General features: G+C 49.2%; 1 protein-coding gene across 7 annotated transcripts in view; it reads left to right on the forward strand.

Annotated features, from left to right (window-relative positions):
- The window catches only part of Arhgef2 (Rho/Rac guanine nucleotide exchange factor 2), a 34250-nt gene extending 19875 nt beyond the window's left edge, over positions 1 to 14375 (forward strand). For all 7 annotated transcript variants that reach the window (XM_055625384.1, XM_055625391.1, XM_055625387.1 and 4 more), the window contains 13 exons: positions 90 to 207; positions 344 to 592; positions 3122 to 3198; positions 4214 to 4383; positions 5596 to 5663; positions 7609 to 7809; positions 8147 to 8263; positions 8367 to 8434; positions 8567 to 8602; positions 8768 to 8818; positions 8974 to 9417; positions 11165 to 11348; positions 11680 to 14375. In XM_055625384.1, coding sequence (XP_055481359.1) covers positions 90 to 207; positions 344 to 592; positions 3122 to 3198; positions 4214 to 4383; positions 5596 to 5663; positions 7609 to 7809; positions 8147 to 8263; positions 8367 to 8434; positions 8567 to 8602; positions 8768 to 8818; positions 8974 to 9417; positions 11165 to 11348; positions 11680 to 11753 — 1857 coding nt within the window. In that variant the 3' untranslated portion in view covers positions 11754 to 14375. The remainder of the gene's footprint in view (positions 1 to 89; positions 208 to 343; positions 593 to 3121; positions 3199 to 4213; positions 4384 to 5595; positions 5664 to 7608; positions 7810 to 8146; positions 8264 to 8366; positions 8435 to 8566; positions 8603 to 8767; positions 8819 to 8973; positions 9418 to 11164; positions 11349 to 11679) is intronic.
- Positions 14376 to 15063: the final 688 nt, after the last annotated feature.

The following is a 15063-nucleotide window of genomic DNA, read 5'->3' on the forward strand; positions in this document are numbered from 1 at the left end:
CTAACATGGGGCAGGTGCCAGGGTGGGCCGGCTTCAGAGCCTGGGCTTCCGGTCTTTCTGTCCCCTTAGTCTTTCGTCTTCCCTTACAGAAAGTGACCCGCTCAGCTGTGTTGAAGCGTCATGGGGTTCAGGAGTGCATTCTGCTGGTAACTCAGCGGATCACCAAATATCCAGTACTCATCAACCGAATCCTACAGCATTCCCACGGTGAGGAAGAGCCTGCCTGGGGACATCTGGGGGGGAGCAGCTGGTGGAGGTGGGGGGTGCTCTGAGCAGTCTCAGGTAGAACTGGGTTGGAATGGCACCAGCTGAACTGTATTTCATGCTTGCCCTCTGTCACCAGGGATTGAAGAAGAGTGCCAAGATCTGACAACAGCCCTAGGACTGGTGAAGGAGCTGCTGTCCAATGTGGACCAGGATGTGCACGAGCTCGAGAAAGGGGCCCGCCTGCAGGAGATCTACAACCGAATGGACCCTCGGGCCCAGACCCCCGTGCCTGGCAAAGGCCCCTTCGGCCGAGAGGAGCTTTTAAGGAGAAAACTTATCCATGATGGCTGTCTGCTCTGGAAGACAGCCGCAGGACGCTTCAAAGGTCAGTGGCCCTCTTGGCAGACATGATAAGTCATAGGTAGGTTATCTGAATGGAAGGTGCAGCTGCTCTTAGGGACTGTTTTTACAGCCTTTCACTTAGAGTGAGATTCAGAGGAAAAAGATCTAAACTCTACATTTGATGCCATGGGCCAGTTGGGGACTTCTTTATTGGAATGCATTTATTTTTGTAATCTGTGATGCCCAGAGAACCACCATTCTAATTAAGAGGACCTAGAGACACAGATCAGAAGATTCCTTCCACCACAGTCTCAACAGAAATACATCTGGGAGACCCAGAGTGGGAACTGAACACTGTGAAGGACAGGGAAACTGGAGAAGAGAGATCAGAGTACAGGGCTCTGCTGGGGGCTGGGTTTTTAGAATTTATCTGCACTGCTAAAGTCCTTGCCCTTAAATCAGAACAAGAAAATAGCACCTTTAAAGACCTCAGTTTTAGAGGTGAAGAATGGGGGCTACCCAAAGCCAGACTCATATGAAATTCCACCTGTGCTGTGAAATTCCTACTCCTAGGGCCTGGGTACTGTCAGTCTTTACCAGGCTCTTCTCTCCATCCATTTCTCTCCTTCCCATCCCTCCCACGCAGCAGCTAAGAATATAAGGCATTGAGGGTTAAAAATAGCAAGGCTGGAGAGCTCTATTTCTGAGCGATTAGCAAAAGCCCTCCCCTTCTGTGTCCACAGTTTAGCAAAATCCTCACAGGCAAAGGGTGACTGTGTTCTTGACTATGGCATTCAGGTCTTAAAGAATTGGTCCTTGGTTTTTCCCTTCCTTTGAGTGCAGGATCCATGAGGGTCTGAGAGCCTCGGGCGGGGGGGGGGATGGGGTGGGACAAGAGAAAATGAAGCAGGGCCTGCTGGAGTCAAAGGACATGAGATCAGTCAAAGGTGATGGGTGGAGGGGTGGCCTTCATTTTACTTTACTGGAAGGAAACCAACTTTGTCCTTCTCTTGTGCAAAAAGTAAGAAGCAGGAATATGTCAGTGCATTTTAGATACCTTAAAGGATATCGCATTGGGGGTGCTATAGAGATGGCTCAGAGGTTAAAGAGCACTGGTTGCTCTTCCAGAGGTCCTGAGTTCAATTCCCAGCAACCACATGGCATCTCATGACCATCTATGATGAGATCAGGTGCCCTCTTCTGACATGCAGGCAGAACAGTGAATGCATAATAAATAAATCTTAAAAAAAAATGCCATTGGTCAGATGCCAGACATGCAACTTAAAGCCTAAGGACATAACCCTCATTGTAGAAAAGTCTTGGCTCAAGCTAGGCCTGGCTGTACTTGCTTGTAGTTCCAACTATCCAAGAGCTGCAGGCAGGAGGATTGCTTGCACCTGTATATTAATTGTCCTAGCATTGGGTATATCTAGAGCTCTACAGAGCCTCTAGAGCAAACAGTGGCTATGCTGGGGCGTGGCTGAATCAGGCTGTAGAGGTGACTCAGGCCTTAGGAGCACTTGTTTTTACAGACACAGCAGCTTACAGTGTACAACTAACTCCAGTTCTGGGGAATTTGTCGCCCTCTTCTGGCATCTGTGGGCATTGCATGCACGTGATGCACATACACACATGCAGGCAAAACATTTACACATACAAAACACACTCAAAAGGATCAGAACTGGGCTGGGTGAGGTGATGCACGCCTTTAATTCCAGTGCTCCAGAGGCAGAGGTAGGTGGATCTCTTGAGTTTGAGGTCAGCCTGATCTAGACAGGGTGAGTTCCAGGACAGCCAAGGCTACACAGAGAAACCCTGTCTCAAAAAACCAAAAACACAGAGCAAAACAAAAAATAATCAAAACTAGGTGTTTTGATTTGTTGTTGTTGTTGTTTTAATTCATTTTGTAAGACAACGTCTTGCTATGCAATTCCTAGCAGGCCTGGAACTTACTGTGTAAACCAGGCTGACCTCAAACTTATTCTGCCTGCTTCTGCCTCTTGAGTGCTGGGATCACCACACCTGGCCAAAACTGCCTGATTAAAAAATAATAATAACAAATCTGAACCATTTGCGGCAACAGTTCCATTGTGTCCCTGCTACCAAAGAGATGGTTTTGTCTTATAGCACAGGAATCTCTCTCTTCCCCTTCATTTCCATGCTGTATGAATTAGGCCACCGTGCCTTGTGGTGGTGGCACACACCTTTAATCCCAACATTCTCTGAGGCAGAGGCAGGTGGATCTCTGAGTTTGAAGGCAGCCTGGTCTATATAGTGAGTTCCAGGACAGCCAGGGCCACATAGAGAAACCCTGTCTTGAAACACCAAAAGTAAACAAATGAATGAATGAATGAATGAATAAAGTGAAAAAGGAAAGATAAAAGAAAGGAAGGAAGGAAGGAGGAGGTTGGAGGTCAGAAAGAATGAAGGAAGCAATGGTAGGGAATACAGGCCTGCTGCAGGGGACTGGAAAAACAGCCTGATAAGGTGGATCTAGTCCTCAGGAAGCAGGCCAATCGTTTGTTTGAGCCTTTAGTTCTCTGACCATTTTCCAATTTTTTGTCTTGGCCAGATGTGCTGCTCCTGCTGATGACAGATGTGCTAGTGTTTCTCCAGGAAAAGGACCAAAAGTACATCTTTCCTGCCCTGGTGAGCCTGCCTTCTGTTCTCTTATCCATTGCTTTTCTCACCAAGCCCAAGACAGTCTTATGGAGTCAAATACCTGTTACAGCTGTGACTTCTATGTAATAAAAAGTGAGGTAACAGCCGGGTGCTATTGCTGTGCACAAGCATGTTTACCCTGGGAGGAGAGCCGTCATTGGCGTCATTTTGTAGATGGTGAATGTAAAGCTTAGAGGCCAAACATGGAGGCACATGCCTGTAATTGCAGCACTTGGGAGTTTGAGGCAGGAGGATCAGGCATCCCGGGGCCTCCTTAGCCACGTGCTGAGTTCAAGTCTAGCCTAGGCTGCGTGAGCCCCACCTCTACACAATAAGTAAGTGGGTAAACTCTCTGCGGGACTGCTGGAGCACACCTTTACTCCCGGCACCTGGTAGGCAGTCACGGCAGATCTTTGATTTCAAGCCAGCTTGGTCTGTATGGCAAGTTCCACACCAGTCAAGGTTCATAATGAGACCCTGTTTCAAAAACAAGAAAAGTAAAGCAGGCACAAGCCTATATTCCAGTACTGGGAAAACAGGCATGAGAATTCCAACTCTGAGGCTAGCCTGGGCTGCATAGTGAGTTCAACACCAGTTTAGGTTACATACTGAGACCCAGGAGAAACAGACAGACAGATGCAGAGAGAATCAAGGGTCCCACATGCACTTCTAAATCTTCACTAGTACTAATGCTTGGGCTCTTCCATATATAGCATCATCTTCAACTATTTTGTTATTCTAAAACTGAAAACCCAGAATGTAAGGGTGAGAATTCCTAGTGTTGGGGCCAGAGTGATGGATCAGAGGTTAAGAGCACTGGCTGCTCTTCCAGAAGACCTGAGTTCAATTCCCAGCAACCACTTGTTGGCTCACAACCATCTATGATGAGATCTGGGGCCCTCTTCTGGCGTGCAAGTGTACATGCAGACAGAACATTGTATACATAATAGATACATCTTTTAAAAAAAAATTCCTAGGCTTAATTCTTCATTTTCCCTAATAGGACAAGCCTTCGGTGGTGTCCTTGCAGAATCTGATTGTAAGAGACATCGCCAACCAGGCGAAAGGGATGTTTCTGATCAGTGCCGGCCCGCCTGAGATGTATGAGGTGCACACAGCGTCCCGAGATGACCGCAGTACCTGGATCCGCGTCATTCAGCAGAGCGTGCGCGTGTGAGTGTGTACCCGCTGCCTGTGTGTGTTAAGTCCTCAGGTCCTCGGCAGAATACTTCCTGGGAGCAGAACCCATCATGAGCGGCTAGGCGGAAGCTAGAAATAGACAAGCTAAAAAGGCCACATGAAAAGTCGTAATTCATATTCAGACAAGCCGGCTACCATATCGCTGTGAGCTGACAAAGGGATGTGTCGAGCTGAGATAGGGTGGTAGCATGGCTGCCGTCAGGTGACACAGTGTCCGCTGTGCTGATGTCGCTGGTAACAGAAACAAGGCTCTTACCTGAGTTATGTTGCATTTTACCTTCATTTTCTAAAAATGGAAGAATAGGATGATTAAAGCATTGATATTAGTGAACTGAATGTGTTTTATTCATAAACTCCAAACAGTAGATGCGAGAAGTAAATCAGTTGTGCTAAAGCAGTTAATGCTTAGGACAGCCACTGGACTTGAAATTGTCAGCCAGTGTCTAATTGCAATAGGGGAGAAGTAAAAGCTCACCAAAAAATGTTGAAAATTGCCTCGTGTGGCATGAATGTCTGTAACCCAGAAAGTGGAGGCAGGATTCAGAGTTAAAGGCTAACCCTGATGTATAAGGAGTTCAGGACCAGCTTGGCCTGAGGTCCTGTCTTAAAAAAATATAAAACAGGCCAGGCAGTGGTGGCGCATGCCTTTAACTCCAGCACTTGGGAGGCAGAGGCAGGCAGATCTCTGAGTTTGAGGCCATCCTGGTTTCCAGAGTTCCAGGACAGCCAGGGCTATCTCAGAAAAACAACCAAACCAAAGACTACAATAGAGTTAGTGATGTAGCTCAGTTGGTAGAGTCCTTGCCTAGCATTCTAGAAGCCCTGGGTCCCATCCCATCACCACATAAGTCACCACAGAGGACCAGAAGTTGAAAACAGTAACAACAAAGAAGTTGAAGACTGCTCACTGAACTCTTTTTTTTTTTTTCTCAAAGCTAGAGAGTGAATGCAGGGCCTGTGTTTACCAGGCCTAGGGCAACATCCCCAGGGAGGGCGTGTTCTAACCTTTATGAGCGTTGGGGGCAGGGTATAGTGATACGTGGGTAATTGGTGCAAAGGCTGAACAAAGCCGCAGTGTGAGGAGAATGATCTCTCTAGAGGAGGTTCCTGTGGACCATGTGCAAAGGAAGGAAAGCTGATTGCTGGTGTTTTTTCCACAAATCCAACCTGCCTGTTGCCCAGCAGATGCCCATCCAGGGAGGACTTCCCTCTGATTGAGACGGAGTTTGAGGCCTACCTCCGGAAGATCAAGAGTAAGTTCCCGCCAGAGACAGGCTGATTTATGGCATATCCATACAAAATGCAGTGCTACTTGGGAAGACAAGAGGGGGTCCGGAGGTGGCTCGGGGGTTAAGAGCACTGGCTTCTCCTCCAGAGGACCCAGGTTCGATGCTCAGCACCATGGTGACTCACAGTTGTCGTTATTTCTCTCCTTCCTTCCTTCCTTCCTTCCCTCCTTCCTTCCTTTCTTTCTTGTCTGTCTGATATGAGACAGGGTTTTTCTGTGTAGCCTTGGTCGTCTTGGACTTGCTTTGTAGACCAGGCTGGCTTCAAACTCACAGCCATATATATGCCTGCCTCTGCCTCCCTGAGTGCTAGGATTAAAAGCATGTACCACCTTTGCAAAACTTTTTTTTTTTTTTTTAAGATTTATTTATTATTTATACATGTACACCTGCACACCAGAAGAGGGCATCAGATTTCATTACAGATGGTTGTGAGCCACCATGTGGTTGCTGGGAATTGAACTCAGGACCTTTGGAAGAGCAGCTGGTGCTCTTAACCTCAGCCATCTCTCCAGCTCTGAAAAACTCTTATATACATTTAAAAAAAAAATCAGTCTCAAGGGAAAAAATAAATCTTGGGAAAAAGCTGAAAACTTCATATAGGCTGATAGAGGTTTATCCCAAAATACATTGTTAAATGAAAAAAGCCAGGTTTAAATAACGTGTTATGCAACAGTTTTGTAGGATTAGTGCAAATAGATGTGTGCAGGTGTTTATAATAAGAGACAGAGTATCTAGTAGCTAATACCTCTCTATCGCAAGAGCATCTAATGCCCTCTTCTGGCCTCTGAAGGTATAGCCTGCACGTGGTACATAGACATGCATGCAGGCAGAACACCCATACGAATAAAAATAGAGGTTGATGCCAGGCTTGATGGCACAGGTTTTTAATCCCAGCACCTCGGAGGCGGAGGCAGGAGGATCTCTGAGTTTAAGGCCAACATGATCTGCAAATCTAGTTCCAGCACAGCCAGGGCTACACAGAGATCGCCTGTCTCAAACAACAAACAAAAGTTAAGTGCTTTTTCTGTTTGTTGCTTTTTTTACTGAGAGCAGGGTGTGGCGGTTCACACTTGTAATCCCAGCATTTAGGAGGCAATGGTAGGATCAGGAATTCCAGGTTGTTTTAGTTCTTTTTATATTGCTGTGCTGAAACACCATGAACATGCAGGCAGTGGTGGCGCACGCCTTTAATCCCAGCACTTCAGAGGCAAGAGGCAAGCCAGTCTCTGAGTTCGAGGCCAGCCTGGTCTACAGAGTGAGTTCCAGGACAGCCAGGGCTACACAGAGAAACCTTGTCTCAAAAAGCTAAAATAAAAAATAAAAAGCCCACCATGACCAAGGTAACTTAAAGAAGAAAGGATTTCTTTTGGGCTTGCAGCTCTAGAGGGTAAGGGTTTCGTTAATGGTGGGAACAGCTGAGACAGTGTGGGTCTTTTGAATCCCCAAAGCCTGCCCCCAGTGACACTTCCTCCAGCAAGTTCCCACCTCCTCATCCTCCCAGCCTGTGACCAACTGGGAACTAAGTATTCAAATGCCTAACCCTTATGGGAAACGTCTCATTCAAACTACCGCAAAGGATATCCTCAACTATATATGTATCTTCTTTCTTTTTTTTTAAAGGAGTCAAGTTAAGTTGGTCATATAGCGTGTCTAACTGCAGGTCACTCTGAGAGCATCTACACATGCTCTAATTAACGTGGAGAGGATGAGGTGGGCATCCTAACCCCTTATAAACAAAAGTCAGGATGATTTGCACCACACACAGAGGTTTGCTTTGTTTTGGGGAATGTGCCACGCCTAAAAATTAAGTCCCGCCTCTGCCCACGCTGCCCCGCTACCTGGGCCGCCCCTTTACGGCCGTTTGCGTCCGTGGGCCATTCCTTCCACACTCGCCTGTTGCCGTCCACAGTGGAACTGCAGCAGAAGGACCGCGCGCTGGTGGAGCTGCTGCAGGAGAAGGTCGGGCTGTTTGCCGAGATGACCCAGTTCCAGGCAGAAGAAGATGGTGTGGGTGGGATGCCCCTGCCCACCGTGCCCAGGGGCCTCTTCCGCTCTGAGTCTCTGGAGTCTCCTCGGGGCGAGCGGCTGCTGAGAGATGCCATCCGTGAAGGTGAGGGCTCTCCCACTGAAGTGTCTAGGCTGTTGACTGAGCATCACAGAGCAGGCCCTAAACCAGGACCATGTCAGCTCATAAATTCCTCTGAGGCTTTATCCTGGTCCAGTTCCTGGGAGGAACAGGGGAAGAGATCTGACCTTATTATTGCATGCATCTCCCTCTGGCAGGCAGTGCTACCTCTTGGGCATCTTTGATGTCCCTTGGATGCCACATGGCCGACTGAAACCCCACTACCCAAATGTGGACTCCCTAAGTGCTTGAACATCTTTGTGTTGGGTGAATACCCATGGGATTTTGTCTCCTGTCCCCACCTCCTCTTCTTTCCCTTCAGTGGAAGGACTCAAAGACCTGCTGGTGGGGCCTGGTGTGGACCTACTTTCGACTCCCCGAGAACCAGCCTTGCCCTTGGAATCTGACAGTGGCAACACCAGTCCTGGGATCACTGCCAGTGAGTACAGGCCATGACAGCAAGATGGGTGTGGCTAGAGAAGGGACAAGGGTTTTGGGGTCCCAGAAGTATGCTCTGCTCCTTCTTCTCTCTTCTGTAACAGATGGAGAGGCCAGAACCTTCAATGGCTCCATTGAGCTCTGTAGAGCAGACTCAGATTCCAGCCAGAAGGTGGGTTCTCGGGAGAGTCAGAAAGGGGTGAGAGGAAGATCACAGCTGGCCTGTGGACCTTCAATAGAAAGCTGCTGGTCCAGGGCCCCAGGTCTGTGCCTGCCAACTCCCTATTCTTGTTTATTTCTGCAGGATCGGAATGGAAATCAGTTGCGGTCACCCCAGGAGGTGAGATGGGAATTCTTTGGTAGAGGAGACAGAGGGAAGGTGCCCTCTGCTGAGACATTATAGCCCAGTTTGGTCGAGTTAGGGGAGAATCTGTACTTTAAGTATGTCTCCACACCCTCTCGATAAACTTCTGGGTACTTATTCCATCCTCTCCCCTGTCCTCAGGAGGCCTTACAGCGATTGGTCAATCTTTATGGACTTCTACATGGCCTGCAGGTCAGTGAGCAAGGGCTGCAATGGGGAAGATAGGGAGGAGCCAGTGATTCTAACAGGCTTAAGTACCCCCCAGGCAAGCTCCCCGGGTCCCCAGGATTGAGAGAAAGGTGAGTGGAAATGGCTTCTGAAGCATTTTGGCCTCATCCCACCCCCAGGCTGCTGTAGCCCAGCAGGACACTTTGATGGAAGCCCGTAACCTTGAGGGCCCTGAACGGTGGGAAAAGCTCTCCCGAGCCAACTCTCGGGACGGTGAAGCTGGCCGGGCTGCGGTTTCCCCCGTGGCTCCTGAGAAGCAGGCTACAGAGCTGGCACTGCTGCAGCGGCAACACACCCTGCTTCAGGAAGAGCTGCGCCGATGTCGGCGGCTCGGCGAAGAGCGGGCAACTGAAGCCGGCAGCCTGGAGGCCCGGCTCCGGGAGAGCGAACAAGCCCGGGCCCTGCTGGAGCGGGAGGCTGAAGAGGCCCGAAGACAGTTGGCTGCCTTGGGCCAAAACGAGCCACTCCCAGCAGAAGCCCCCTGGGCTCGCAGGCCTCTGGACCCTCGGCGCCGCAGCCTTCCAGCAGGCGATGCTCTGTACTTGAGCTTCAATCCTCCTCAGGTAAGGCTGCTGAAGTGACATGCCATGAACCTGAAGGACCCTTAGCTGTGAGGATTTGAGCCCAAGGGATAGCAGGCAACAGATTTGAATGACAGTGCTCGTTGGGCTGTGGGAATGTCTCGTTTGGTAAAATGCTTGCTAACATGAGAACCCAAGCTCAGTCAACCAGAACTGTTACAAGCTCGATCAACCAGAACTGTAGTTCAGAGTCTGATGGTTCATGCTCATGATCCCAGTGCTGAGGAGGAAGGACAGGTTCATCCTCTCAGCTCGCCCGCCAACCAGCCTAGCCTATTTGGTGAGTTACAATAGGAGACCCTGTCTCATAGAACAAGGTAGATTACATTTTTTTTTGGGGGGGGGGTCATTCTAGACAGGGTTTATCTGTGTAGTCTTGGCTCTCCTGAAACTCACTCTGTAGTCCAGGCTGACCTCTAACTCACAGGCTGCCTCCACCTCCTGAGTGCTGGAATTAAAGGTGTGTGCTGCCACAAGGCTAAAGTGAACGACTCTTCAGGGATGACACCTGGAGCTGGAGCTCAGTGGTTAAGAGGCTGGTCTTCCAGAGGACCCGGATTCAATTCCCAGCACCCACATGGCAGCTCACAACTATCCGTAACGCCTGTGTCTAGGGGATTCAACACCCTCATACAGACACATGGAGGCAAAACAATACACATAAAATTAGAAAGAAAGGAAAAGAAATAATCACACTGCCTCTAGCCACATCATCTTTCAGGCTGGAGATCAGCAATTAAAAGAGCACTGACTGCTCTTCCAGAAGACCCAGGTTCAAATCCCAGCACCTACATGCAGTTCCAGGGATCTGGCATCCTCTCTCACACACATACACCCGGGCAAAACACCAACACACATAAAATAAATCTAAAAGAAAAAACAAGGAATGACACCTGAGGCTGATGGTGAAAGCGAAACAGGAGGCACATTGTTATTAAGTAGTAACGTTGGTATACATTGTTATTAAGTCTCCAGACCTTTCAAGAATAAGTTTCTTTTCTCTAAACCTAATGTATCCTGCAAACCTTGTTTTTCAATCTATGCTGACCTTGTAAGCCCGGGATGTTATCCCAGCCCTTTGCCTTGCTAAACTCCTGAACACATTCCCGCACTTTTCTATCCCACAGGCAGCCTAGAGCCCCGAGTCCCCCATTCTTCCTCGCTCTTGGTGCTAACAGTAGCCAACTCTCTCAACAGCTGTTTTCTATCAACCCTAACCCTTTCCCTAAAAGGGACCCCAAAAGCTCTCTGAAACACCGATATAGGGGGAGGTGATCGTCTTGCCAGGCCTTCGTGCACTTCTAAAGACATCTTATTTTAGTCAGACAGCTGTGGAAATGGCTTTTCCTCAGGTCTAACATGACCTCTGGCTTCCTTAGACATGAGTGCACACATACAAAAAGATTTAAGGCTCAGTTCAGTGGCAGAGGCCTATGCAGAGCTCTAGCACTTTCAACGAACAAATATGCTCTGCTCTCCCAAGATTTCTGGTAGTAGTCTCTGTGGGCATTATGGGTACCTGGAGTTCTTGCATGTGAAGGCTGAGACTGGAGGACCAACTGAGCCCAGCGGATATAGAGTGTTCAAGGCAGACAAGACGGTTATCTCACTGAGTGGTAGATCTACTGAGGGGGAGTCGTTGGTAAACCCCCAGATCTGAGGCGTGTGGGGCTCCAGAGGGCTCATTGCCTGCAGTGTTCACAGCAGACTTGTGCTTTGCTTTTCTTAGACCAGTCGAGGCCATGACCGTCTGGATTTGCCTGTGACTGTTCGTTCCCTCCCCCGACCCTTTGATGACCGGGAGAGGCAGGAGCTTGGAAGCCCCGAGGAGAGGCTGCAGGACAGCAGTGACCCTGACACTGGCAGTGAAGAGGAAGGCAGTAGCCGCTTGTCTCCACCGCACAGCCCACGAGGTGAGACCCTACTGGGGCCATGGGGTCTGCGTCCGAGCTGTTGGGGGTGAGGCTTCTGAATTTAGGTGGCTCCTGAGGAACTCGTGTGAAGCAGTGCTTTCCCATTGGCAGGTCACTCCAACCTTTACAAGTAGTAGAAATCCGTTCTAAAGTAAAACGGTTTACACAAGATACTCAAATACCTCTTAGAGTTTGCTGCCCAAGGGTCATCCCACCAAGGTGCTCAGAGGCCCCACCCCACACCCTAGGGTCCTTGAGTGAGTGTGCTACTCCTCATGGAAGATCCTGCTTGCTCTCCCCTCACCCCTGTGCCCTGTCTGTCCTCCTCCAGAATTCACGAGAATGCAGGACATCCCGGAGGAGACAGAAAGCCGAGACGGCGAGCCTACAGCCTCAGAGAGCTAAGGGGACACTTCCGCCCTGCCTGATGCCCCACTGAAGAACATTAGTTAACGGGGCAAACCTTGGGGACTCCGTTCTGCCAATAATGAGGGAATAGTTGAAAGAACTCCTGATTGTCCTTGCCAGCTCCTGGGATCCGTGGATACCTGGGGCCCATGTAGGAACCGGGGGATTTAGAGGCCACAGTACCCTTGGTGGCATCCAAGAGCTACACCACAGATGCCAGTTTTTCATGCCTTCTTCCCTCTACTTAGCAAAAATTATTTATTTATTGTTTATTGGTTATGGGGGAGAGTGATTTAAAGGACCAGGGACACGGGAACCAAGCCATAGGGATTGCAGGGCCTCTCCTTTAACACCGCCGGGGGATGTTTAGGCCTAACTCCTGCCCCAGTGACACCCATTTGTGGCCACAGAGTCCACTGCCCCATTAAGGAGGGGTGTAGGTAGGACCGTGTCCCTTTCCCCACTCCCCGTAGCCTCCTCCTGCTGGTCTTCCTTCTCTTCATCCTCCATGGAAATCTGCCTCCTTGGAGTTGATGAAGTAGAGGCTAGGGTAGCCATAATGTATTGGGGTGGGAGAAGAAAAATCCACAGGGACCAGAATATTTTTTTTGTTCATTTTCTTTTTTTGTACCAAAGCCAACTGCACGTGTTTTATATTTTTAAAAGAAGATTGTAGGCACTTCTAGCTCCATGTCTTTGAACTTGAGGAATTGGGGAGACTGACTTTCATCTACAGTCAGGGGGCTCCTATTCGGAATTCTTCCTCAGCCATTTGAAAGAAGCTCTAAGGTGGGTTGGGAAACCACTAGAACTTTCCCCTCACCTCCCACCATGGCAACTACAGTTGAAATGTAAGCAAGAATTGAGGGGTTGGGGGATTTCTTCAATGCAACCCTAATGCCCACCAGCGATAGCCATTTGTCTGCCAATTTAATTGTCAAAAAACAAAACAAGACAGAAACAAAGGAAGACAAAAGAAAAGAAGAAGAGCTCAAGCAGGGAAAAATTAAAAACCTAAACCACGCGAGGTGCTGTCTCAATGCCCATTCTGAGGGTCGCAGTGCCTGCAGCCAAGCAGTGACTACTGTTTCTGTAAAGGGGCTGTCACTACCTCACAGAAGAGGGCACTAGCAAATGAAGCTGCTCAAGCCCTTGTTAAAATCTCAGAATTACAAGGATGAAAATGAAGCGACACTCAGCCTCCAGTGGCTGTTAGAAAACTCTTTTGCATCTTATTTGTATGCTCTGCTTGGATATCACATCCAACTCTTGCCACTCCTCTAGTTCCTCGACCACCTCCCTTCCCTGTTGACCCCACCCCTCACCCCCTACAGGGGTTTTACTCCCACAGCTTCAGAGCTCAGGGCTGAGTTCTCACAGCAGCAGCCTGTTGAGGCCGTTTCTTGGAGAGGCAGTAACTGCTTTCAGTTCTTGGTTTGGGTTCATTTCACTTCCTGTTTCTAGGCCCTACACTGGGGCTGTAGGCAGGGCTAGTGCCTGCACACTCCACTGCTGTGAGGTAGGGTGAAATGCAGTGTCTCAGGACCCCAGCAGAAAAGGGGAATTGAAATTGCATGGGCAGCAGGCTCTGTGGGGCTGCTGGCACTTCCCCTCCATGAGCCTCTCGCCCTTATGATGCACTTGCTGTCCAATCATGGGACTCTTGGGCCATAGGAATTGTTTTACATGTTTTCTTATTTACTCTAGTATTATCTTTGAGACAAGGTCTTGCAGTGAAGCCCAGGCTGGCCTTGGCCTCACAGCAGCCCTCTTGCCTCAGCCTCCCAAATGTTGGAATTACAGGCATGAGCCATTGTGCCCTGCCTACATTATTATTCTTTTACCCAGTGGGTGCAAAGAAATTGCCAGGCTAAGAAGCCAGCCCTCAGTTCCTCTGCCTTACAAACAGCAGCACTTCAGTTTCAAGCATGCCAGGTTCCGGGCAGCAACCGGGTTCTAGGAAGCAATAAACATCTGGAGCCCAAACATGAAAAGGTCAGGTGGAGCCTGTGCTAGAGTCTGGAGAAAAGGAGCACAGTTTCCCAGCATTTCCCGAGGGACCAAGACAAAAACCTGGGACCCGGGTCTGAGAAGCTGGGTTCCTTCTGCTGCCTTATTACCATAGCCCCACCCCATCATCAGCCCAGAGCCTTTCCCACCCTCCTTGTCCTTTGATCTTCCCCTTCCCAAATTCCACTTTCTGAACCTAATGTCTTACATTTTGTCCCCTCTGCTGCCATTTCAAAGCCCTGTGACTGTGCTCTGGGAGGCAGGGTTCAGCTCCTTGCCTAATCATCCTGCACCCTTAGAGGAGGTGCCGAGCATTCCATCGTTCACGCTCTTTTCATCTTCACGCTGCCCCATCAAAAGGAGGGCTACACACAGTTCCTTGAGTTGGTTTTGTCAATATTTCCCCCCTGAGGTTCTGTGAAGCCGATGTCCCCCAAAACGGCAGTATCTGGCCCTAGCCAGGCCATCAGAGGTGCTGCTGGGGGCAGAGGGGAAAATGCTTAGGTAGGGGAGGAGTGCCCACCTTCCTGGGTAGCTAGGAATAGACCTGGCATTTTGGAGCCAGTTTAAACATCATCATAAAGCGGAAATTAAACATCAAGAGGCTAATTAAGTCTTGCTCCCATCCTTTTAATATGTTGTGAGTTGGATGACTCTTACATGCTTCTCGGCAACTGGGTGGAACAGGCAGTGGAGCCTGGAAGTATTGTGGCTTCTCCTCCACAGGTGCTGCTATTCTGGGCCTGAGGGGCTAGTCACATCCTGGTTACAGAGCATCCCCAGAGCCTGGCCCTGAAGGGAGGGATGGAATAGGAGCTTCGTCCATCTGCTGCCTACTCTTTATTCAGGAAGCAGCCCCCAGCAAGATCCTTCCCGATGGTCATTATGATTTTAAATGACTATGGAAACCAAAGGGGAACCCACTGCTCAAGAGGTACTTGCAAAGGGGGTTTGGAAGGACTAACCCTTTAGTTAGTGTCCATCTCTGCAGAGCTTGATGTTGGTTTCAACCTTGCTTGTTCTTCACCTTGTTTTTTGAGACCAAGTATGTCAGTGAAGCTGTGAGCTTGCTGACTGCCCAGTGAGCCTCAGGGATCCTCCTGTCTTCCTTCCAGCACCCCTGTATCCAGTGTTTTGTATATTGCATGCTAGAGCTTGAACTCAGGTACTCAGTACATTTGCTCCAAGTACTATACCCAGCTATCTCCCTGTATTTGTTTCTGTTGTTTTTCTAATTTTAGAAAGTGTTTGTGTGGTGACATGCATGTCAGAGCACACGGGTGGAGGTTAGAGAACA

This window comes from Psammomys obesus, unplaced genomic scaffold, assembly GCF_907164565.1.
Source record: "Psammomys obesus unplaced genomic scaffold, mPsaObe1.curated_primary_1811, whole genome shotgun sequence".
NCBI lineage: Eukaryota > Metazoa > Chordata > Mammalia > Rodentia > Muridae > Psammomys > Psammomys obesus.